Source organism: Humulus lupulus, chromosome 8, assembly GCF_963169125.1.
Source record: "Humulus lupulus chromosome 8, drHumLupu1.1, whole genome shotgun sequence".
Classification (NCBI taxonomy): domain Eukaryota; kingdom Viridiplantae; phylum Streptophyta; class Magnoliopsida; order Rosales; family Cannabaceae; genus Humulus; species Humulus lupulus.
In genome coordinates this window covers 1,840,785-1,864,397 of record NC_084800.1, presented here as the reverse complement: position 1 = coordinate 1,864,397, position 23,613 = coordinate 1,840,785, and the positions used below count along the sequence as shown (strand labels likewise).

The 23,613-nt window shown below is 29.5% G+C and overlaps 3 protein-coding genes across 3 annotated transcripts; 2 read left to right on the top strand and 1 right to left on the bottom strand.

Annotated features, from left to right (window-relative positions):
* The first annotated feature begins 2,692 nt into the window (after positions 1–2,692).
* Positions 2,693–8,646, top strand: LOC133798777 (protein trichome birefringence-like 41). The gene is made up of 5 exons (XM_062237254.1): positions 2,693–3,061; positions 4,806–4,977; positions 6,032–6,207; positions 6,314–6,472; positions 7,779–8,646. The coding sequence occupies exons 1-5, from the start codon at positions 2,718–2,720 to the stop codon at positions 8,086–8,088; spliced, it is 1,161 nt and encodes a 386-aa protein (XP_062093238.1). The 5' UTR covers positions 2,693–2,717; the 3' UTR covers positions 8,089–8,646.
* Positions 8,647–10,640: 1,994 nt separating this feature from the next.
* On the bottom strand, positions 10,641–12,236 carry LOC133798776 (accelerated cell death 11-like). Its single transcript, XM_062237253.1, has 4 exons — positions 11,980–12,236; positions 11,684–11,859; positions 11,314–11,462; positions 10,641–10,949 (listed from the first exon to the last, which is right to left on the bottom strand). Exons 1-4 carry the CDS (start codon positions 12,181–12,183, stop codon positions 10,831–10,833), a joined length of 648 nt encoding a protein of 215 aa, XP_062093237.1. The 5' UTR covers positions 12,184–12,236; the 3' UTR covers positions 10,641–10,830.
* A 3,641-nt stretch (positions 12,237–15,877) lies between these two features.
* On the top strand, positions 15,878–19,778 carry LOC133794107 (probable disease resistance protein At4g27220). The gene is made up of 2 exons (XM_062231303.1): positions 15,878–19,179; positions 19,331–19,778. Exons 1-2 carry the CDS (start codon positions 15,944–15,946, stop codon positions 19,350–19,352), a joined length of 3,258 nt encoding a protein of 1,085 aa, XP_062087287.1. The 5' UTR covers positions 15,878–15,943; the 3' UTR covers positions 19,353–19,778.
* Positions 19,779–23,613: the final 3,835 nt, after the last annotated feature.

Sequence of the window (23,613 nt, the reverse complement as noted above, 5' to 3'; positions counted from 1 at the left end):
ATCATTGCGTGTGATTTTGTGTTAGTGACCTAAGTTGATTGGCGAAATTTATGGCTAAACTAAGATTATCCATTGGGCGGTAGATGATGGTCACCTATATGTATATATATTATATCGTAGGTCGCCACTATTTTGGACTAAAACGGTCAGCTCAAGTGAATAATCTATATAGTATATAGGTACTTAAAATTATTTCAAGTTTTGATCTTTAAATATGGGGATTTTTATCTTATGTTTTTACATTGGAGAATTGCTAAGGGGCACCACTGGTGCCCAACACCACAAGTAGGTGGCATACCGTTATTGGTATAATCTAATATCGAGTCCCATTTATTTGAATTTAATAAGAGTTATGGGGTATCGCTAACCAATCATGAGGCGACACCTCATGTGGTGTTGGACACCTTAAGGTGCCAAATAACAACACTCTTTTACATTGAGGAGGGAGAATTAATTTGTGGGAAATACCACTAGTAAGATGGTAATATAATCCATGCTTACCGGTAGCCATGGTTGTTCTATCTGAATGTGGTTGAGAAAATGATTAGTTCGGGAATAATAACTCTGTATATATACGGGTATGGTATGAGTACGGTATCATCATAATTCGTCTCATACCCACCCTAATGTATAATTATTTTATATTTTATAAATATTTAATTTGATTGTACTTGTATATTATTAAATATATAATTTGCTTATAGAAATATTAATATTAATAAAAACTAAAACAAAATCTCTATGTTTAACTTAAAAATTTGAATATATAATATTTTAAGATGATTAAATTTTAATTACTAAAAGAAATAATTATTATATTTTAAGTTTGATACTATTTAGTATGTTATTTTATTTTCGTATCTAAATTATAAAAATATAAAATTAAATTGATAATTATTTCATTTAATCAAGATTTTTTTTTTCTTTTCATTTTATTATTGTCAATGGGTAAGGTTAATCATATCCACACCATTGCCCCCATCCACACCATTGTCATTCCTAACGGAGTAATAATATGTGCACTCAAAATATACACCCAAACATTACACATAGTAATGTGGCAGTTTGGCCTAGTCAATCACATTTATTAAAATTGGGACCCACTGTTTTAAAAAGCAGTGATAAGTCACTGTGTGTAATGTTTGAGTGCATATTTTTGGTGCACATATCATTACTCTTCCTAACGATAGCATATTTTAGAAGGCCTAATTTACTCAACTTGTAATTATAGATTATATTGCTTCATAGAAAATTTCTTATAGGTTAAGGAAAAAAATAATACCGAAATAAGTTCTACACATTTAATTTGTAAATACCACCTGAGAAGAATTTAGATTTTGATCAGTAATCGCAATTAAAACAATATAAACTAAAACTACTCATAGAAAAATGACTGAGAAATACTCCTGAAAAAAAATTAACTAGGCTTTAGATCGGGAATCAGTTTAGAATAGTCATCGATCCGGTCCATTCCGGCCCAAAATCCATCCAAGAATCCATTGGGCCCATATTGATGCTTTCGCTGATCATGGGCTCACTGAGTTGTAATTAGCTTGGGCTATTTTTATTATTATGTTTTTTCAATTCACATTAAAACACAACTACTTATACGACATTTTTTTTACTGGTACACTAGAAAAATAACATGTCATTTCCATGTTTTTGGTAAGGATCGTGAATCAAGATGATGGTCACACAGGAATCAAATGCATTAATTCTTATACAGACACCAAAAATTTACATTGGTAACAAATTCTCAACTCTCAAAGTTTAAATTATTTATTTACTCACTTGGAAATAAAGGTCTGAAAAGTTTTTTAATATGAAAATCATATCCTTGTATCAAACAATCGACATATATGTATATATCCAATAAAAACTACTGATCACATATAATCAAACTTATTTTCCCCAATTATATATTGTAATTAGGAATTATACATACATGTGAAAACAAATTTTTGAAAAAACCATCCAATCTTAGTTAAGAGATGGTTTCTTAAATACACATTTTTTTTATTTTTTGTTTTTACTATTTTACGTTTCCTATTATTTTTCTTCAAATATACACACTCAAGTTTTAAAAAATATAATTTTCAAAGTTTCATAATTACGAAAATACAGTTTTTAAGAAAAACAACTAGAAAACAACTCACAGAACCAACTAAACATCAACAAAAAAAAATCTAAAAACAACATAAAAACACAAAAAAACCTAAAAACAACAACAAAAAAGGAAAACAAAATCGTAAAAATATAAAAATTTATTTAAAACTATAAAATTAAAAAAAATGTTTAACGGTAATTTTTTTTAGCAAAAATTAGTATTTTATGTAATTTTCCCATTAGTTAATTATTGCGTGTGGACAAGATTGATGCAAACTTCTGGATTTGTTTTCATGCAAAGGGTATTTAGTATTTACTACAAAAGAAGGCTTTTTTCTCAGAAGAACAAGCTAAAAAATGAACATAAAAAAAGTATATATAAAGAGTTTGAGACTTTACGTCACCAAATATATTACAGTAACTAAAAATATATTAAGTAAAAATGGCCTGTTGAGAGAGAACTGTCTCTGTCTGTCTCTGACTTTTTAGTGAACCTAAACTAACAAACTCTTACCAACTCTCTCTAACATCTCCATATTTAAGCTTATAAATTGCTCTCAATTTCTTCTCACATTTCTCCACACCACTTCTCTCTCTCTAGCTCACTCAATATGAAAATGGGACATAATTGGCTTCGTGGGTTTCTTGTTCCCAACTTTTCAATATCCATTTTGTTAACTATTGTTACAATAATAATATTCGTAGAGAAACATTATTATTGTTGCAATGGTTATTTGATGAACTATAACAATTATAGTATTAGTAATATAGGTTTAGAAAAGGGTAATAGGTGTGATTTATTTGAAGGGAGTTGGGTTTACGACAATTCTTATCCACTTTACGACACCTCAGCTTGCCCATTCATAGAAAAAGAGTTTGACTGCCAGAACAATGGACGCCCAGATAATGCTTATCTCAAATATAGATGGAAACCAAATTCTTGTCAATTGCCAAGGTACGTACTTATTATCTATATAATTAATTTACATATAATTCATTTCTGATCAAATTAATTATTATTAGCACTAGAAAAAAAAAATTAAGTTTATATATATATACTACTTATTTTGTCTTTTGCAAATGAATATATATGATGATCTTGAAAAATACAGGTCCAACAGGAAGTTTATTTATTATTATGGGATTATACTTATTCGATTCTGTTTTTTCCCATTATCTGTTTGGATTTTGTGTTTTGACAAATTATTTTTTGGACCCTATGCTTTGTAAAATGGTTAAAATAGAACCCTAAACTCAATTTTGATGAAGAAAAAATTGAATATAACAACACAGTTTTTAAGCAGAATGATTTTATTTTTGTTCTGAATTGTTAGTTCGGTAAATTATTTGTAATTTTAGTTGAGAAAATATTGACCAAAATCGGATTTAGGGTTCTATTTTAATTATTTTACAAAACATAGGGTCTAAAAAGTAATTTGTCAAAATACAGAGTCCAACCAGGTAATGGAGAAAAACACAGGATCCAAAAAAGTATAAATCCTATTATTATTAATCGCATTGCATTAATTTGCATGTCAATGTCATTATTATAAATTATTAATCGATCTTTATTATGAGCGGTAATTAATGAGTGATTAAAAAAGATTGGAGAGAGAATCAATTCATTTGATAATTTAATTTAATTATTGTATTTTATGCTTGACAATATATATATATATATATTTCTTACAAGAATATATGTTTGGTGGGAGAGATATATAAATTAATTGAATGAAATAAGATTAGGGAGAATATTATTATATAGGATGGATTTGTGGTACAGGATAGATATTTTTGGTGTGAAGGGAATTTTTGAGGGAAGAAACTAGTTGAAACATTTTTAAAATAATCTTCACTTTTAATAAAGTTTTCAATTCTTTTAATTAATTTTTTTCAAAAAAATTGTCCACTTAAAGAATAGAATGGTTATTTTAACCCCTAATAGTAGAAGAAAAAAGAAACCTCTCCACTTTCTTTCTATTTCTTTCTCCAACCAAACCATGAAAATAATAATTTTGATTTTTTTTTCTCTGCATCAAAAAATTATATATAGTTACAAGTTTTTTCTTCTTAGAAAGATTGTCTAAAGGTGTAAGCAAAATATGAATGAATTTTGTCATTGTATTTTGGTTGGGAGACAAACACATGTATGGACAGTCGGTATATGTTTGTTTATTTATTTATTTTTGTAGAAACTTATTGTCACATATAACAAATTAATTATATCTTGCACCGACACACTTCTCTATAAATATTTACACATTTAATACTTAGCAAAAAAATTATATATATATATTTCTATATCATAAATTAATTAAAATGGAGGTTTACGTAATTATCTGTTAATGTGTATTTATAAATATTTATTAATTTAAGCACACATATATGTATATCTTAAATATATAAATGATAATTAACTATAGAGAAATTTGTGAGAATGGCTTATATTTTTTAAGTGATTTTGCACAAAGTTAATTTTTTTTAATATTTTTTTTTGTAAAATGATCTCTGTTTAAGATTTTTGATCGATTTAAAATCTGTCTTTTTCAATTAACTGTCTGAATTTTCAACTAGTTGTTTAAATAATGAAAAATTATTTTGCAAGTAATTATTAAAATTAGACTAGAATGTAGAATAATTTTAAATAATAGATCATTCCGGCAAGACCTTTAATTATATCTAGTAGTGTGTACATGCAGATTCAATGGAGTAGAATTTTTGAAGAAATTTAAGGGAAAGAAGATATTATTCGTAGGGGACTCCCTTAGCCTCAATCAATGGCAATCACTAACATGTATGCTCCATACTTCAGTGCCACGATCCAAGTTTACATTAACAAGAAAAGGTGGCTTCTCCAAGTTTTATTTTCGAGTAAGTTTTTTTTCTTCTTCTTATTATTAATTATATCATAGTGACCAAATTAATATTGTTATGAAGGGTAGTTTTTCGGATATGCGTAGTCAAGAAGATTTAGTGTATGTTTGGTTAGTAAGAATGGAATTGAATCGAATCATTTTTCTTTGTTTGGTTTCAATTTTTGTTTTGGAATTCATTTTCCGTATGAATGACTTTTCAACAATACTAAGTAATTACAATTCCATTTGATATTAAGTAGAAAAATTATTCTCCCACTAATATATTCTTATGTTCCATTTTTGCCCTTATTTTTTTTCTTATCTTTATGCAATTTCTGACCTCCTTGCAAGTCTTTTTTATTATTATTATTTGCTTCGGTTTTAGATGGTCAAACATGAAACCTACTATAATATACATATACATATGTATATATATATATATATATATATATATAAAGAAAGAAAGAACGAGTAATACAATAACAAGTAAGAAATAAAAAAATCAATATAAATAAATTGAAATTTTAATAATTACTCATTCTTTCAACAAAAAATTATAATTGCACTATTTTAAATATGGGTATATATATATATGCAGATATGATAAGTTGTCTTATATTTATTTAATTATTTATAATAAAATTTATTTATTTGTTTTATCTAAAAAATATATTTATTAAAATATACTAAGGGTATATTTGTAAAAAAATATATTCATTTATTTATCTTTCTAGTTTCTATTCCAAAACTTAAACAAACAAAATAATCTTCTTTCTTTTCCATTCCATTCCTATTATCATTACTATTACTATTATTTTTCTATTTATCTTGATATGCCATCCATTAATTCACACAATATAGTATATACTATACATTATTTGTATAAGTAATGGTAGATTTATATATATTATTAATCAATGTACTACATACTATATGTGACTATATTATACTGTTCAAACAATTTTTATCACAGATTTTTTCTTTTTCTTTTTTTTTTAGCAAATGATGATTCAGTAAATTTATAGTTATTTATTATTAATATTGTGTGTTTTTTTTTTAATTTTGTTCAGGAGTATAGAGTGTGGGTGATGATATATCATAGTGCGTATCTAGTGGATGTCGTTAAAGAAAGTATAGGCAGAGTTCTAAAGCTTGATTCCATTAAAAACGGCAACGCCTGGAGAGGATACGACATGCTTATTTTCAATACCTGGCACTGGTGGCTCCACAAAGGAACCAAACAACCGTACGTCAGAATAGATCATAATAAACTCAAATAATAATAATTAATTTTAATTCATTCTTCTAATTATATTCAATCTTGTAATTAATGTTATTTTGAGGTTTAACAGATGGGATTACGTTGAGATAAGAGGAACTATAAGGAAAGATATGAACCGCTTGGTAGCTTTCAAAGAGGGTTTAACAACTTGGTCCAACTGGATAGACTCTAATGTTGATCCTATAAACACCACAGTTTTCTTTCAAGCCATTTCTCCAACTCATTACAGGTAAATATTTTTGTCTTTTTCTAATCACATCTCTCTCTCTCTATGTATATATATATACCAAAACTCAATTTTCTTAATTGTCCAAATAAAACCGCACTACTTGGGGCGTGCCTGAGAACGATGAGATCCAAGACAAATAAAAAAAATGTTATTTTTCTAATTTTTACACATAAAATGATATTTTTCTAAAATTTGGATATTTTTTTGTATGTAAAAATTGATATTTTTTTAAAAAGGGCTTGGTGCAAAATAACTTTTAATAGTGTGTGAAAATAAGAAAATGTCAATGTTTTTAATTTTGTAATAAAATAGTCTAATCGCACTTTTAGTATTATATATTACGAAATATACTCTCTAGAAAATTGTTATTTTGTTCTAAATATTTTAATATTATGGTATATGTATATTAGTTTTATTTTAAATTTATTTTGATTTTTTTTGTTTTTTATGAGTTGTTGAATAATATATCATACCACAAAATACATATACTGAGTTGAAAAATAATATACCAACAAAACTTACAAAATTATTACTAAAAAATGTATATACTATGCTAACAAAATTATCTACTCCCATTAAAATGTATATACCATGATACAAAATTAGATACTAACATTATGTATAATAAGATAGAAACTAAATATTAAAAAAAAATTAATATATCCTACTACAAAAAACATATACACTAGTTAGAAAATAATATACTAACAAACAACCCATAAAAAACTTTAAAAAATCAATATAAATTTAAAATAAAAACTAATTAAACAAAACTAATATACATATACAACTATATTAAAATCATACACTACTTAATAAATGAATTAATTATAAAAAGTGACAATTTAGAAAATCAACAATATAAAAAAAAATGCATTTATCATAAATTAAAAATGAACTATTAGTTTTTTGATGTAATTGTTGTTTTGTCATTTACTATAATTTTTTTTTTAAAATTTGAGGCCTCTAAACGTTGGGCCAAGCCCGCCTATACTCGCATGGCCCTACATTTTACAAAACTTCTTCACATTAGTCCATCTTTGTAGAAATCAATTAATAATTAAGAAAATAAAGTAGAAAGAGACTATTATTTATAATCTAATAACTTATCAGCTAAGTACTACTGTCGTACATAAACCACTTTAATCAGATAATTGACATCTCTCTTTTCGGTTTTTTGTATTTTTTTTTTTTTGAGCAAGCACCAGACTTTGGTTTAATATCAAATCAGAAAAACAAAGAAAAAAAATGCTAATTACCCAAGTTACTACTTGTTTTGCATGTTTTTGACTTTTGGGGAGAGAAGTGGAGAAGAGGGGATTGGTTCAAAGTCAACGACCTGCAAAGGGGAAACTAGACCGGCAATAAGCGGTTCAACACATCGGAGAAGTTGGCGGCGGCCGGCGGCGGCGGCGGTGGTAGAGCAAGTGTTGGCTAAAATGTCAACATATGTGAAGCTTCTGGATATAACCACACTGTCACAGCTGAGAAAAGATGGGCATCCTTCGGTGTACGGCATTGCCGGAACAAAGGGCAACGATTGTAGTCATTGGTGCCTTGCTGGTGTTCCTGATTCTTGGAACCAGCTCTTGTATGCTATTCTTTTCTCCAATTGAATAATTTTCAAATATAAATATACTATTACACCTTCTTATTAAATTAATTATATATATATATAAAGAGGAGAATTCTTAGGCTTCACTTTAAACCCTACCGGTAGGACTCTTAGTGTTTAGAACCTGTAAACAAATTTTGGCGCGATTTTTTTATGACTGTATATTGTAGCTATTTAGAGTATCCTACAAATTTTCATAAAATTCCGAATAGTTTACCATACCAAAAACTAGGTTCAAACATATTGTTGCACACGTGACTAATTTTTTTTATGCGAGTGGAAAACAACATGTTTGAACCTAGTTTTCGGTACTGTAAACTATTCGAAATTTTCTGAAAATTTGCAGGATGCTCTAAATAGCTACAATATACACAGTCATAAAAAAAAATTCGCGCCGAAAACTGTTAACGAGTCGAGAAACACTGAGAGCCCTATCGGTAGAGCTTAAAGTAAAGCGTTATAAAAGAATTGTCTTCTATATATATAATTATTACAAGGAATTTGTACTTTGTATATTGACTTTTGGGAAAATTCTAATAGAGAGTTCTATGATTGAAGTATAATTTCATTTCATTTATGAATATCCGCGTTAAAGAATTAGTTAATTTTATAAATGCATTTTCAAAAATGACAGAAACATACCCTCTTTGGCATTGTTATTCTTTATTTATTTTTCTTTCTCAAGTTGTGTCTTCACAGACGAGAATAGAAAATAATTTTTAGTGTTTTCAAAAATACAATATTGTTGGGTTAATGTTTCTATATAATAATTTATTTTATAGTTTTTTTTAACAAAAATATTGAATAAAAGAATAAAATATATTTAAATAGATAAAATGTCGAGAATTTTCCAATTACATTTACTAATTTATAGATTTTAGAGACATATATTTTTACATAAAATACTCATTTTTGCAAAAAAAACTACGTTTTTACATTCAAATATTTTTTTTCTTCAATTTTTACGGTTTTTTTTTTTATATTTAGTTGTTCTAATATATATATTATTTTTCTTTTGTTGATTCACTAACTTGTTTTCAAGTTGTTTTTCTTAAAAACCATATTTTTGTAATTATGAAATTTTGAAAATTGTATTTTTGAAAATTTGAGTGCGTATTTTAAAAAAAAAATTAGAAACTGTAAAAAAAATAAAAAAATGTGTATTTAAGAAAAAATCTCATTAAATTATAATCGAAGGTCATTTGTATCAAATTTGGGCCGATTGAATCTAACTTTTGGTAAAAGAAAAATTACACATGTAAATTTAAAAAAAATTTAAAAATTACAAAATTATAGATAACAGTTTGTTAGAGTTATATAAAATTGCTAGTTACGATTTTCTATTTAGTCTGTAAATGTTGTTTACAAAATTGTAACATATAGTTACAAACTAGTAAACTTTGGTTACAAAAAAAAATTTATTAATACAAATTTGTAAACTTTGTTTATAAAAAAAGCTCCGTTTGTATTTTTGTAGTTTTTTTTTTTAGATTTCATATTTTTAGTATATTTTTTAAAACCTTAGATATTTTTGTATATTTCCCTCTAGTCAATGGCGTTGGTTTGTTTTTTTGTAGATGAGGGCCTAGTTTCTTCTCGAAAGCCTTTTTTCTAACGCCTAAGTGCAGTTTATTTTGAGTTTTTCTCATTGCCTTTTAAAATAGTTATTAAGAGTCGCACATTAGTTAAAAACTTAAAACATATATAGGGAGCGACTACAACGCATATTTTATTTTTGCAACACTGATTCATCTTTTTTTATATTTCGGCACCTGAATAGTTATAATCTCAATTTTTTTTATATGATGGTGTACATTATAGCTATCTAGAGCATCCTACAAAATTTCAATAAATTCTGAATAAATTATGGTACCGAAACAGGGTATAAACTGTCTGTTACACGCGAGCCTGTTTTTTTGTGTACGCATGTAAAATTTGACATTTTGAACTCTGTTTTCGGCCTACAATGTACACTGTCATATAATTTTTTTTTTAATATATCTATCCAGTTGCTGAGAATAGAAAAAGGATGTACCGGTGTTGCAAAAAAAAGAATGCGTTGTAGTCGTTCCTTATATGTATAAGAACTACATGGAATAGGGATATTCATTAGATCATATCCATCTGATCCAATCCAATCCAATTATTCATTGGATATTGAATTTTTACAACGGATCAAATCCAATTAAATTGTCTCAACCGATCCGATCCAATTATCCATTGGATTAGATCAATTTTATCTATTGGATGTGTCCCATTGGTTATGTATTTGATGATATTTGATCCATCTAATATTTTTTAACATTTATTTAGCTTAATTTGTTCAAATAATTCATAATATTATTAATAGAAACACTAATTTGTTCAAAATTACACAACACCATACAAATACAACATAAATTATAAGCATAATTCTAAATAAATAAATATATTTTTAAAACTAATACATAATTGGATTGGTTCGGTTTTATTAAATTTTTGCATATATCATCCAACAACCAATCCGAATAAATCATAATTAGATATCCAATTTTTAGTGATCGACTGTAATATAATTGGTCAGTTCTAATTGTAATAGATAATTTTTACACACTCCTTTAACTCATCAATTTATTTTCAAACATAATATAAATATAATAATTCCAATTACAATCAACACGAAATTATATTAAAGGACAAGTTTTATCAAGCAGGCTATATATATATATATATATTTATATGTATCGACCTGCTATGCTTCCAATCAAATTAACCTAAGTAACTCAGCAGTTTCTTCATTTGATAGGAAGATGCTCTCGATGTATTGCGTCACAACTTTTGATGCAGCAACAAACTTTTCCAGTGGCTCCTTTATCGATTCATCTACAAAATTAATAATCATCCATACAAATTATAGCTATATAAATTAATATATATATATATTGTTGAAAATGATTTTTTTACTTTTCATTAATTTACAAAATTTGATTGATTGTTTAGATTTTTTTTACTAATTATTTAAAAATTTTGAACGACTGAATGAATTTTTCGATAAATCTATTTAAATTTTCGGTTAACTATCTGAATTATGAAAGATTGTTTTATAAATAATTATTAAAATTAAATTAGGATGCAAAATAAATTTTAAAAATATGTTATTTTGACAAAAAAAAAAAACATGTGTAGTATTTGTTGGTAATAGTTTAGAAAATTAAACAAAAAGTTTTTGTAAGTACTAAGTAGGTACCATCTTCGTCAAGCATATTCCAAAGACTGGACTTGTTTGGAAGAAAGTACTTTGCAACAGCAACAGCCTCCCTAACAGTGGGCCCATGGTATGGAGCAAACACTTGGTCATAAGCTTTGCCTATTGGCTCAGCTATTGAATCTGATCCTCTGTAAATGTCAAGCTCAAACCAAGTTGATTTGAAAGACAAATTAGTAATAACGATTGCTAATAATGGCATTAATCAATGTTTTAAACAGATAGAAAATCAACAATTAGTGTAGAATGATGATTACTTTAGACATGCATTGTACAAAAAAGTTACAGATCGATCGAAGAACCATTTTCATTATTCTAAAAGGAAATTAATAAGAAAATGATGATGACTTACTCGTCGTCTTCAAGGACTTGCTCAAAGAATATTCGAGCCAAATCAACAACTCGCTTTAATCGATTTAAGCTTCTGGAAGGGCCACTGTTGACCTTAACTGAACCTTGTTCAACATCTAGCTCCACTAATCTCTTGATTGTCTCACCTGCTTGTGCTGCTTTCTCTACGTTATCCACCTTCACATATACACAGAACAATAATAATTAAACTTAATTAATTACTAAGTATTATTAATGATGAATATGAGAAATAATTAGTAATTATTTAGGTGTAATAACAGGTAGCATTAGTTTCACCTTGTTTAGAAGTTCGACATCAGCAAACATAAAAGCAACCCCAAAGTTGAAGTTTGAGGTAGCAAAGAGGCGACAAGCATGAGCGAATTGGATGGCTTTGATGTGTGGATCGGCCGAGTTGACTGTGCCGGCCAGCTCTTCAAATGCACCCACCAACTTCCTCAGATTATTGTTCCTCTTACCACTACTACTACTACCGGCCATTGATATATATATATATATGATTGTAGCTCCTTAGTATTTTTATAGAATGGAGATCGATAATTATTGTGTCTGGTACTTTTTCTCACAATTTATCTTATATATATACTAGTCTGCTGAGATGAAAATGAGTAGAGATGCCCAAGTTGCTAAGTTCACCGCCAAGGGAGTGTTTGGTAAAAGGTTCGAGTTTGTGAAAGTAGAGTTAGAGAGGTTTTAGAATAAAGAAATGTGAAACTAAAAAAATGGAACCCGCTTGAAAACACATATATCCGAACTATTAAAAATAAATTTGCCAAACATGAGATAGATTTTACATTGTAATTTCTACTAAATCAAACCACCGTACCAAGTTCACAATTAAAGGTGTGTTTGGTATGGAGTAAAGTAAATGTGGGAATGAGAATTTAAATTCCTTCTTATGTTTGGTTCAAATTTTAATAAGGTAAAATTAATAATTTGTGTGAGCCCCGTATGTATTTTAAGAATAAACTGAATCATTTTGTATATAAGAATTTAATATTACCTCCGTCCTAATCCTGAGTTGTTATATACTTTACAAAACAAAACAAATTAACTACTCAAAACAATCATCATGTTAGAGTCATCATATTCGTCATTCTTATTATTTATAAGAAAAAGTCAAACGCATCTTAACCTCATGATTATATATATAGTAATATAGTATCAATATCATTTAATTAATAGAGACACGATATTGATATGGATAGTGACCAACACCATTTAATATAATTATGCAATTGTTGTAATCTAATATGGAATTTTACATTTTGGAATGGTCATTTATTTTCTTCCTCACGGTTAAAGAAAACACAAAGAAATGGCATCAAAACCTAAACCACACAAGAGAGAAAAAGTTTAAAAAACTAAAAGGGAAAATCACTACATATAATAATTAACTCTCCTGCCTAAACGAATTAAAAAATAATAACATTTTTAAGGAAGTATGAAATTTAAAGTATACAAAATCTATATTATGTATAATCACACTAAGCAGAGTTATAATTCGACAAAAAAATGAGACAAATATGTAAACAAAAGCAATGAATGAGCCGCGTAGCAAGCATTTAAAGAAAATACAAAATATATAGAAGTTTTTACCATGAATTTAGGGAGTAAAGTTGATATTAACATCTGAACTCTTTGTTCAACTGTCTTATTTCTGAGAATTGCTAAGGGAATTACTATGGCTAACACTACAATGAAATGTCAAACTGCAATTAGTATAATTTAATATCAAATCTCACGTATTTGAATTTAATAAGTATTATAGAGTATTGCTAACTAATCATAAAGTATCACTTTATGTAGTGTTGGACACCTTAAATGTCAAATAGTTAGCCTTGGTAACAATTACAAAAATCAAAAGTTAGCTTTAATAATAAATTAAGGGGGTGTTTGGTATGAAGTTTGAGTTTGAGGGAGTAGAGTTAGAGGGGATTTAGATTAAGGGAATGTGAAACTCAAGTGTTTAAATGAGTTAAGATTACTCTCAAATCAAGCTAAAAAATAAGATTTACTTGGAAACACAAACCCCCAAACTATTAAAAATAAATTTACCAAACATAAATTAGATTTAACATTTCTATTCCCACTAAACCAAACCTCCGTATCAAACACCCCTAAAGACTCTTACAATTCCATTCATGAATTGAACGATAAAAAATATGAGGGGGCCATGGAGCCTAAATTTTTTTTTTATTTAGATAATCTTGCAAATGGGGATCGCTACTGAAGTTTCAATTAATTAAAGTATAATATATCTAGAATAAAAGAAAAATAATCATTTAACAATACAAGTAGAACATCTACCGATGTTTCGATCGATCTTCTTTAGATACAAGTTTTGGCACTAGTAGATATGAACATAAAAAGAAAAAAAACTTAATAGAGTCAGACTTTTCACTCTTGGAATGTTCCAGGATTTTTCTAGAAAAGGTATTAAAGTCAGAAGACGAAAATGGAGATGGCGTGGGAATGGGAAGAAAAAAAAGTTACTAATAAATGCAATGAGAGTCTCATTGTGAGACTTGGGGTCACCCTAAGTCGAAACAAAACAATATTCTATATTATACGGCCTTGGGCACCGACCAATAAAAAAGTCATACCACTTAAAAAGTATTATTGAAGAAAGCGACACCTTGTTTGAAACTTTGGCTGATCTTACTTAATACAACTAATGTTGGAGTATCGGAGATGGTCAACTTGAATAAAGTATATAATTTTTATCCAAAAGCTTATTTTCCTCTATCACAAGCACTAGGGGATTCTCTCGATATTGAAAATAACTCTCTTGAATAATCAAGCATTTTAGTGTATTTCCAACTAAGTGTTCTAGTAGATAGAAATAGAGTTATTTTATAAGTAAGTATTAGATTCTTATTTATAGAATTTTAGATACCCTTTGAATTTCAAATTCTACCAACCCCTATGGTTGTTACCAATGTTTAATTGAATGTTTATGGAATTAAAATGAAAATTTTAGAATTACTTAGAATATTAGAACCGTTTAAATTGGAAAAAACTGAAAAAGAGAAATTGGCTGTCAGCACCACTGGCCCCGGCCAGGAGTATAGTGGTCGCATCCACTCGCCTCTGTCCCCCAGGCCGCAGCAGGGATTATCAGTGGCTGCGACCACAACTCCAATTTCGACAACAAAATTTTCAGTTTTTCCAAAACATCTCAAACCCTTTCCCACATGATTTTGTAATCTCCATACACCTAATGTGAGTTAAAAACATGTTTTCAACAGCCATATTTCATAATGAATTTGTGAAATCCAAACTCAAATGTGTAAAACACAATCTACACATTATTGGATAATATTTGAGAGTTACAAATTTGTAACTGATTTTGTAACTCCAAAATATGTCACATTTGGGCACATACATGTGTCCAATTTTGTGACTCTCAATAATATATTACAAGATGTGACAAATCACATTTGTGTGATAAATAACATTTTGTTATATTATTCAATCTAACATTATATTATTTAAAGTAATATAACAATTAAAAATAAATATTTATTTATTATATTAATATAAGAATGACATAAACATATTAAATTAAAAATTAAATCAAAACATTATTTATGATTTTTAAAAATATATATATAATATGATAACTTTTTGAAACTGATAATTTTTTTAATAAAAATAAAAAGAAATTAAGATTATGTATTATATATTATTATTATAATAATATTTAAATTTATATTAATATAAATATTAAATATATAGTTTTGTATTAAATATTATTATCATAATATTATTTTAGTAAAAAATTAAGATTATATATTATTATCATAATAATATTTATAATATTTAAATTTATATTAATATAATTATTAAATATCTAGTCCTAATTTTGTATTATATATTATTATAAAAATGATATTGGATAACATTTGAATTAATTTAAATTTATATTACAATATTTAAATTTATATTAATATAATTTATAAATATTTATTTTTAATTAGTTTAAAAAAACTGAATCGTTACACTTTATTTGAACAGCAATAAAGTGTGTATTTAATTTTCTAAATTAAAAAATTGCTACAAAATGGGAAACTATTTCCGAGTATGATCTATATAACTAGCAGCAACCGCACCCTCTTTTCCTTCTCCCAAGTCCCATCTCACCAACTTGTTTACCATTCTTCTTCTTCTCTGTATTTTTTTTCATTGATCATTTTCTTGCCATACTGACCAAACGCTCTGATCTGAAGTAGTAGCTATGGACATTGCAAGCTTCGTCAGGGATTGCGCAATGTGCTTGTGGGATCCAATAGGCAGCCAATACGAACACTCGAAAAACTACCAGACGAACCTGGACAAGCTTAAAGAGAGCGCTGCCACGCTTGAAGCTCGTAAGGATGATGTTGAAATCAAAATCAAAACGGACGAATCCAACAACAAAATTATCAAAAAAGAAGCCAAAGATTGGCAAAACAGAGTTGAAAAAATGTTGAATGAGTCGAAGTCAATACTGAATGAGACGGCAAAAAAACCCAAGAACAGCTGCTGGGGCTTCCCTCATTGCTGCTGGCGCCTCAAGATGAGCAAGCAAGCGGAGGAAAAGGCGGAATCCATCAACACCATTTTAAGAGAAGAAAAGATTCTCAGTGTCTCTATACCGCTTGCTCAAGCCCCACCTCCGCAAGGTCTGACGATTCCTACAACCATAGGGATGGAGAAGTTTCAGCTATTTTCCTCCACGGAAGTAGCTATGAAAAGGGTTATGGAAGCGTTGAAGGGCAACGTGGTTCGAGTTATTGGCGTTCATGGAATGGGCGGAGTCGGTAAAACGACCATGGTGATTAAGTTAGCTGACCAAGTTTCGGAGGAGAGGCTCTTCGATCATGTTGTGATGGCGACTGTGTCCCAAAATGATCGCAATTTGAAAAGAATTCAAACCCAAATTGCGCAAGGGTTCGGTCTCAATTTAGGAGCAGGGACTCAAGAATGGCGAGCACTCAAGTTGAAGAAGAAAATAATGAGCGAGAAAAGGGTCCTTATTATTTTGGATGATATTTGGAAAATGCTGAACTTGGAAAGCGTTGGAATTCCTTGTAATGCTGAACTTGAGAATTGCGAGTCCAAGATATTGATCACTACTAGACTGGAAAACGTTTGTCATCGAATGAAATGCCAAGAAAAGATTAATCTTCAGCATTTGAATGAGCCAGATTCGTGGGAATTCTTCAAAACGACATCACGCACAAATTTTGACCAACCAGAATTTGAGGAAGTCGGCCGCAAGGTCGCCGGGGAATGCAAAGGGCTTCCGATAGCCCTTGTTGCTGTAGCAAAGGCACTCGGGGACAAAGACATCAATGAATGGAACAGTGCCCTGGAAAGACTTGAGAGATCTGAGCCTGTGAACGGGGACGACGATTACACCGTATTCAACTGCATAAAGTTGAGCTACGATTTCTTAGGAAGACTTGAGAAAGCTTGTTTTTTGGTTTGTTGTCTTTTCCCGGAGGATCACAACATTGCCAAGGAAGAGATTGCAAGGTATGGGATGGGAATAGGACTGTTTCAAAACAATATTGACTCGATAGAAAAGGCGAGAGGTGAAGCCGACACCATTGCCAAGAAGCTAATAGCTTCAGGACTACTGCTCCATGGCGATAAGAAGGAGCAAGTGAAAATGCACGATGTCATTCGTGATGTTGCGATACTGATAACGTCGTCCGACCCGTTCTGGTTGTCATCGTCGGGAAACGATCATCAACATTATGTTTTCATGGTGGAAGCTGGCAGTGGAAAAAGAGACTGGCCCAGAAGGGAAAGTTATGAAAAATACACTTCCATTTCGTGTATGTTTAATGAAATCCAAAGGCTACCCGATGGCCTAGACTGTCCAAAGCTCCAAGCTTTGTTATTGCAAGAAAACAGTACTCTTAAGGAGATCCCAGACACCTTCTTTAGAGGTATGATTACTCTCAGGGTGTTGGATTTGAATGGAATCCAGGCCTCTTCACTCCCTTCGTCGATCGAGCTTCTAAAGAACCTTCGGACCTTGTACTTAGACCGTAGCAAGTTTGAAGATGTTGCATTGCTTGGAGCATTGGAGAAGCTCGAGATACTTAGTCTCAAGGAAACTTACATCAAAACATTGCCAGAAGAACTGGGAAAGCTGAGTAAGTTGAGAATGCTGGATCTTACAATGTGTTGCCTCATCAAAAATATCCCAACAAACTTGTTCTCAAGCTTTTCTTATTTAGAGGAGTTATATTTGAAAGGAAGCTTCGCCGAATGGAAAGTCGAGGATGGATCGTCCTCGTCGGAGGCCGGCAATACCAGTAGTTCTACTGCTTGCTTTGGAGAGCTAGTAGATTTGCTCTGCTTATCCATCGTAAAAGTTGATATTGCGGATGTTAATTGTTTGCCTCTGATTGTTAAATGTGTTCCGAAATGGGTGAAATTTGACGTAGCCATATGTGGCAACCCGGGCAAGAGATTAATATATGCTAGCTTGTCGAGAAAAACGACTAGTACTATTGAATACTCAAGGGCATTGATGCTTGATATTGCCATGAACAAGTTACCGGATTGGTTCATTGAGGTGGTTTCGGAGAAAGCTGAGAAGCTGGTCTACTCAGGATGCTCGGCTCTGAACCTGGTGGAAGAGTTACATCGAGGGAGGCTAACTGGTTTGAAGTCTTTAGATGTTGAGCAGTGTGATGAGGTACGCCACCTCATGCGTTTGGGAGAAGGTTCCCAATCCCAACTGCCCTTGTTCGAAAGCTTGGAGGAGTTAAAGATTCACCACATGTATTCCATGGAGGGGATATGCGTTGAGGAACTACCAAGAGGGACTTTTGCCAGACTGAAATTCTTGGAGGTTAAACAGTGTAATTGCTTGGTGAGGTCGCTCTTGCCGTCGAATCTGATAAAGAGGCTACTAAATCTCGAGACCCTTTGGGTGAGTGGGGACTCGGTGAAAGAGGTGTTTGGGTCTGAAGGACTAGAAGTTAATAATAATAATAATGCAGGGACATTGTACTTGGGTAGGCTGAGAGAAATGAAACTGCAAAACTTGTCTAAACTCGAGAACATATGGAAAGGCCCGGCTCACTTGGCAGATTTCTCAAATCTTAAGGTTGTGACTGTAGTTAAGTGTAAGGAATTGAGCAACTTATTCTCGGTTTCGGTTCTCTCTCGAGGTCTTTTGCAACTTGAAGATCTATGGGTGGAGGAGTGTTTGGAAATGGTGGAAATAATTTCAGACGACCCAGGAATCAGTGTGGTGAACAGAGTACAACTACCCAAAATGAAGACATTATGTCTCAAAAATCTGCCAATGCTAATCGGTTTTTGCCCTGGAATTGTTTTGGAGTGCCCTTCTTTAGAGCACCTGCATGTGCTAAACTGCCAAAAATTTACAAATGTCGTTGCAGACTTTCACAGCTCGAAACAAGTCCAAGAAAATGATGAACAGCACATGAAGCTCCTAAAGAAGCGGTACGTGTTTATCTATCTATCTCTCTCTGTCTATAGATGTAGTAGTGATTCTATACAAACCATTAGCATGTTTTTTTTAGTGCAAATTGAATAATGTTCTCACATCAGATTTTCTTTTCTGTCTGTGTTACAATATAATAATCAATGAAAGAATGGGAGAAGCGCTAAATTGATTATTTTCCGGGGAAGAGAGGGTGATCAATTGTATAGCGCGCGCATGGCGAAGAGGGTTCGTATGCAGATTCCATTGGTCGGCAGCATCCCATTTGTTTGGATTTTCATTATTCAAAGTCAACGACCTGCAAAGGGAGAACTTGAGTGGAAGCGGTTCAACATGTCACGCTGTCACAACTGAGAAAATGAGAGAAATGGTTGCAGTCATTGGTGTTTCGCTTGCGCTCCCGACTCTAAAAATGAATATTGCATTGTGTTGAGTTATGTTTTTGAATATATATATATATATATATATGGAAGATTTCTAAATGGTTATTGTCCATAGATGGGTAACAATAATTATGATGATGGGGCAAAATAGTGACTTAGTATAGTAAGTGACCAACCGGTAAATATTTTTTTTCTACATTAATTTTGAATTTAGTTATTTTTTTTGCCACAAGTAATGATGTTTCCAACCAATGAGAAACACTAGTTATATTTAGAAATTTACATGCATTTGAAAAATGAAAAGTTTACAATATTATATTTTCATAATAAATACACGTTTTTCATCAGGTAACCCTTCCAAAAATTTGAAAAAATCAAAATTTATTTTTAGAAATATTAATTAATAACTATAAATATGGACCATTGATCTTAATCCAATGATTAATATTAAAGTAATCATCCATAGGTAGTAACCATTAAGAGTGCACCCATATATATATATAAAATTGGTTTTACATAAATATATATAAATATGTAATGACTAGCTAAAAAGAATATTAAGATTGGCATAGCATAACTAAAACCAAAGAGAAAACTTGCGAGAAATGCTAACCGGCATCATGGGTGTCCAACAACACAAAAAGGTAGCTGTTATTAGTGCAATTTAATATGGGGTCTCACACATTTGAATTTAATAAGTATTATAATGTATTGCTAACCAATTATAGAATATCACTTCATATGATGTTGGGCAACTTAAAGTATCAAATAGCAACACTTAAAACTTTTTAGCTATAGTCGTTTTTATAACACTAAAAAAGATCTTAATCAATATGCCATCAATCTAAGAAAAGGAAAGGTACTAGACTAGGTGAAAAATTTAATGTACCAATTAAAAAGAGGGTTTTTTTACTTGTAAAATAATATACCAACAATACATTAAAAAAATTAGGAGTACAATGTTAAAATAAATTTAATTCAACAAAATAAATAGAGATATTCCAAGATATTAAAATATTTAAAATAAATTTAATTCAACAAAATTAATATAATATGCAAGATTTTAAAATATTTAGAACTAGAGAGTATAAATGTAATTTGTTATATTGGAAGGGTATATTTGGTAATTTATAGTATTAAAAAAGTGTATTGGATCATTTTTCTAAATTTTAAAAAAATATATATTTATTTAATTGATGAGTATTTTTAGGGCTTTTATTCTTCATGCCCATTCTATTAATTTAGGTCTTTTTTAGGGTTATAGTCAATCGTTTTTTAAGTTCAATGTCGTTTTGTTCTATATTATAGTATAATGTTGTCTTCTGCATAAGATGCCATTATCAAGTTTATTGTCATTTTTGCAATTTATGTCGTTTTCAATTTTAACGTCGTTTTTCAAGTTTTTTTGTCACTTTCTTCAAGTGTCGTTTTTTCAATTTACATCATTTTTCAACATTTATCACTTTTTGTAGGGAATTTACTTATTTGCTACCCTATGTTTTTGTAAAGTATCATTTTGGTACCCTCTATTTTTAATAATGCTCATATGGTACCCTGTATTTTAAAATTATACATATTTGATACTCTAGACTCAGATTTGATAGATAAAATTTTGTTAATATGATTAAACTGTCATCAGTTATATGTAATTAAGTAATTAAATTTAAATTTGGAACTTACATAATCGACAGCAGTTTGATTAAATTGGTAAAATTTTATTAATTAAATTTGAGTTTAGGGTACCAAATATGTACGATTTTAAAATACAGTGTATCATATAAGCATTATTGAAAACAGAGGGTACCAAAATGATATTTTACAAAAACACAGGGTACCAAATGATTACCTACCCTTTTTTGTAATTTATGTGGTATTTTTCGAATTATGGCATTTTATATTACTAGTTGGTTTTCTCTTTTACTACGTTATTAAAAAAGTTGTATATATTTTAAATTTACTGTAGCCATTAATAGCTTAAAATCAGATAATCAAGCCTATTTATTTACCATAGATAAATTAAATAATATACATTCTTACCGATAACAAATTCAAATAACTTAATAACTTTTTTTTAATTCACGAAAGCTCACAGGAAGTTTCCTTTTGTGGCATTATTTATAAAATTTCATACTCAAAATAATGTCTTTTTAGAACCGGTTTTGTAATTATTTCATTTTTATTTTTTTGAAGAACACGTGTCGCATCCCAGTTAACTTTTTTGGTATTATTTACAAAATCTCGCGCTCAAAATAATATAATTTTTTGAAGAACACTTGTCTCATCACAATCAACTTTTCATGATTACTTTCTAAAAAAAATTAATTAATCACTTAAACAACCATACAACTGTTAATATTAAAAGGAAATTTGCTTATTTGATACCTTATATTTTTACAAAGTATTATTTTGGTACTTATTTTTAATAATGCTTATATGGTATCTGTATTTTAAAATTATACATATTTGATACCCTAGACTCAAATTTGATAGATAAAATTTTGTCAATATGATCAAACTGTATTAAGTAATTAAATTTAAATTTGGAACTTACATAATTGACAGCAGTTTGATTAAATTAGTAAAATTTTATTAATTAAATTTGAGTTTAGGGTACAAAATATGCACGATTTTAAAATACAGAGTATTATATAAGCATTATTGTAAATAGAGAATACCAAAATGATACTTTGCAAAAACACAAGATACCAAATAGTTACCTCATTATACTTATCATATAAATTATTTACAAAAATAATTTTAAAAGACTACCAAAAATAAAAATAACTTAAAAATAATTATGCATTCATTTATTCCTTCCACCTCAGCATGTCACTCTCATACTCCCCAAAAATATGAAAGTGGCAAATCCCAAACAAACAATACTAGTGGAAGGTTTGGCAGTGAATAATAAAACCACAGGAACGAGAATAAAATCAAAAATTAATTAATTAAAATTTAATATGAATAAAAAAAATTAATTATGCGTTAAAATGGCCTTTTATTTGTATTTTTGTGAAATAATTTTTTTTATCAAAATGATGCAAAAGTAATTCTATTAAAATAATATTTTAATTTCTAGCAAAACATAAGAAAGAAAGTAAATAGGAACTCATTTTTATTTTATTACATTCCTTTTATCCAACCAAACTGCGTTTAATTCTATCATCAAATTTGCAATTTAAGTAAATTTTTAGTGAATGATCAATAAAAGTTTTAAAAATAAGAAGTTTATGTATTTCTTCCATAATCATGAAGAAAAAAAATGTGAATTTGGTCATAATTTTTTTTGGCTTTGTGGATGAAAGATGCATTTTCTTAGTTTGAGATTTTTTCATATATCTTACTTTTATTTTGAATTATTTATTGTTACATCCAAATTTCGATGATAAATAAATAAGACTCGAAATGTAGGTTCGTAATCTCAAAAATAACAAACAGTTACTGAACACTTGTATAAATATACATGATTTCTGACTTGTTCTTGTTGGCGATCGAGCACAAGTTTCAAGAGAAATAATCTTCTCAGACGCATATGGTTGTTATTCGAGCTTTAGTTGTAAGTTCGAAGATATTGGTCCCCGAGGATTGAGTTCGATGAAACCACTAGATGAAGAGGAGGCTGCCTGGAATAGAGTTGTAAATGTGGGTCAGCCCAGCCCAGCCTGGCACGGCCACATTTTCGTGCCTCCAGATAATTCGGGTCGGGTCGAGCTAGGCCCGTATTCAAATTTGTGTTGGGTCAGGTGGGCCTATATTTGAAAGAGTAAGCCCAGCACGACCCATGTCATACCGTGTCGGGCCCAAATCGGGTCGGCCCACTTTCCTTATTTGGGCTCAAATTGTAGCTCATTTTATTATTGCCAAAATTTGTGAGGATGAGGAATTGAACCCCCCACCTCCTCTTTAACAATCAATGGACTCACCATCAATCCAAATACATTTCTTTGTTTAAATTATAATTTGAGATATTTTTATATACTTTACACAAAATTATATCGAAGATAATTATTAGAATTTAAATACCTACTAATAAATGCTAAAAAATTTAAC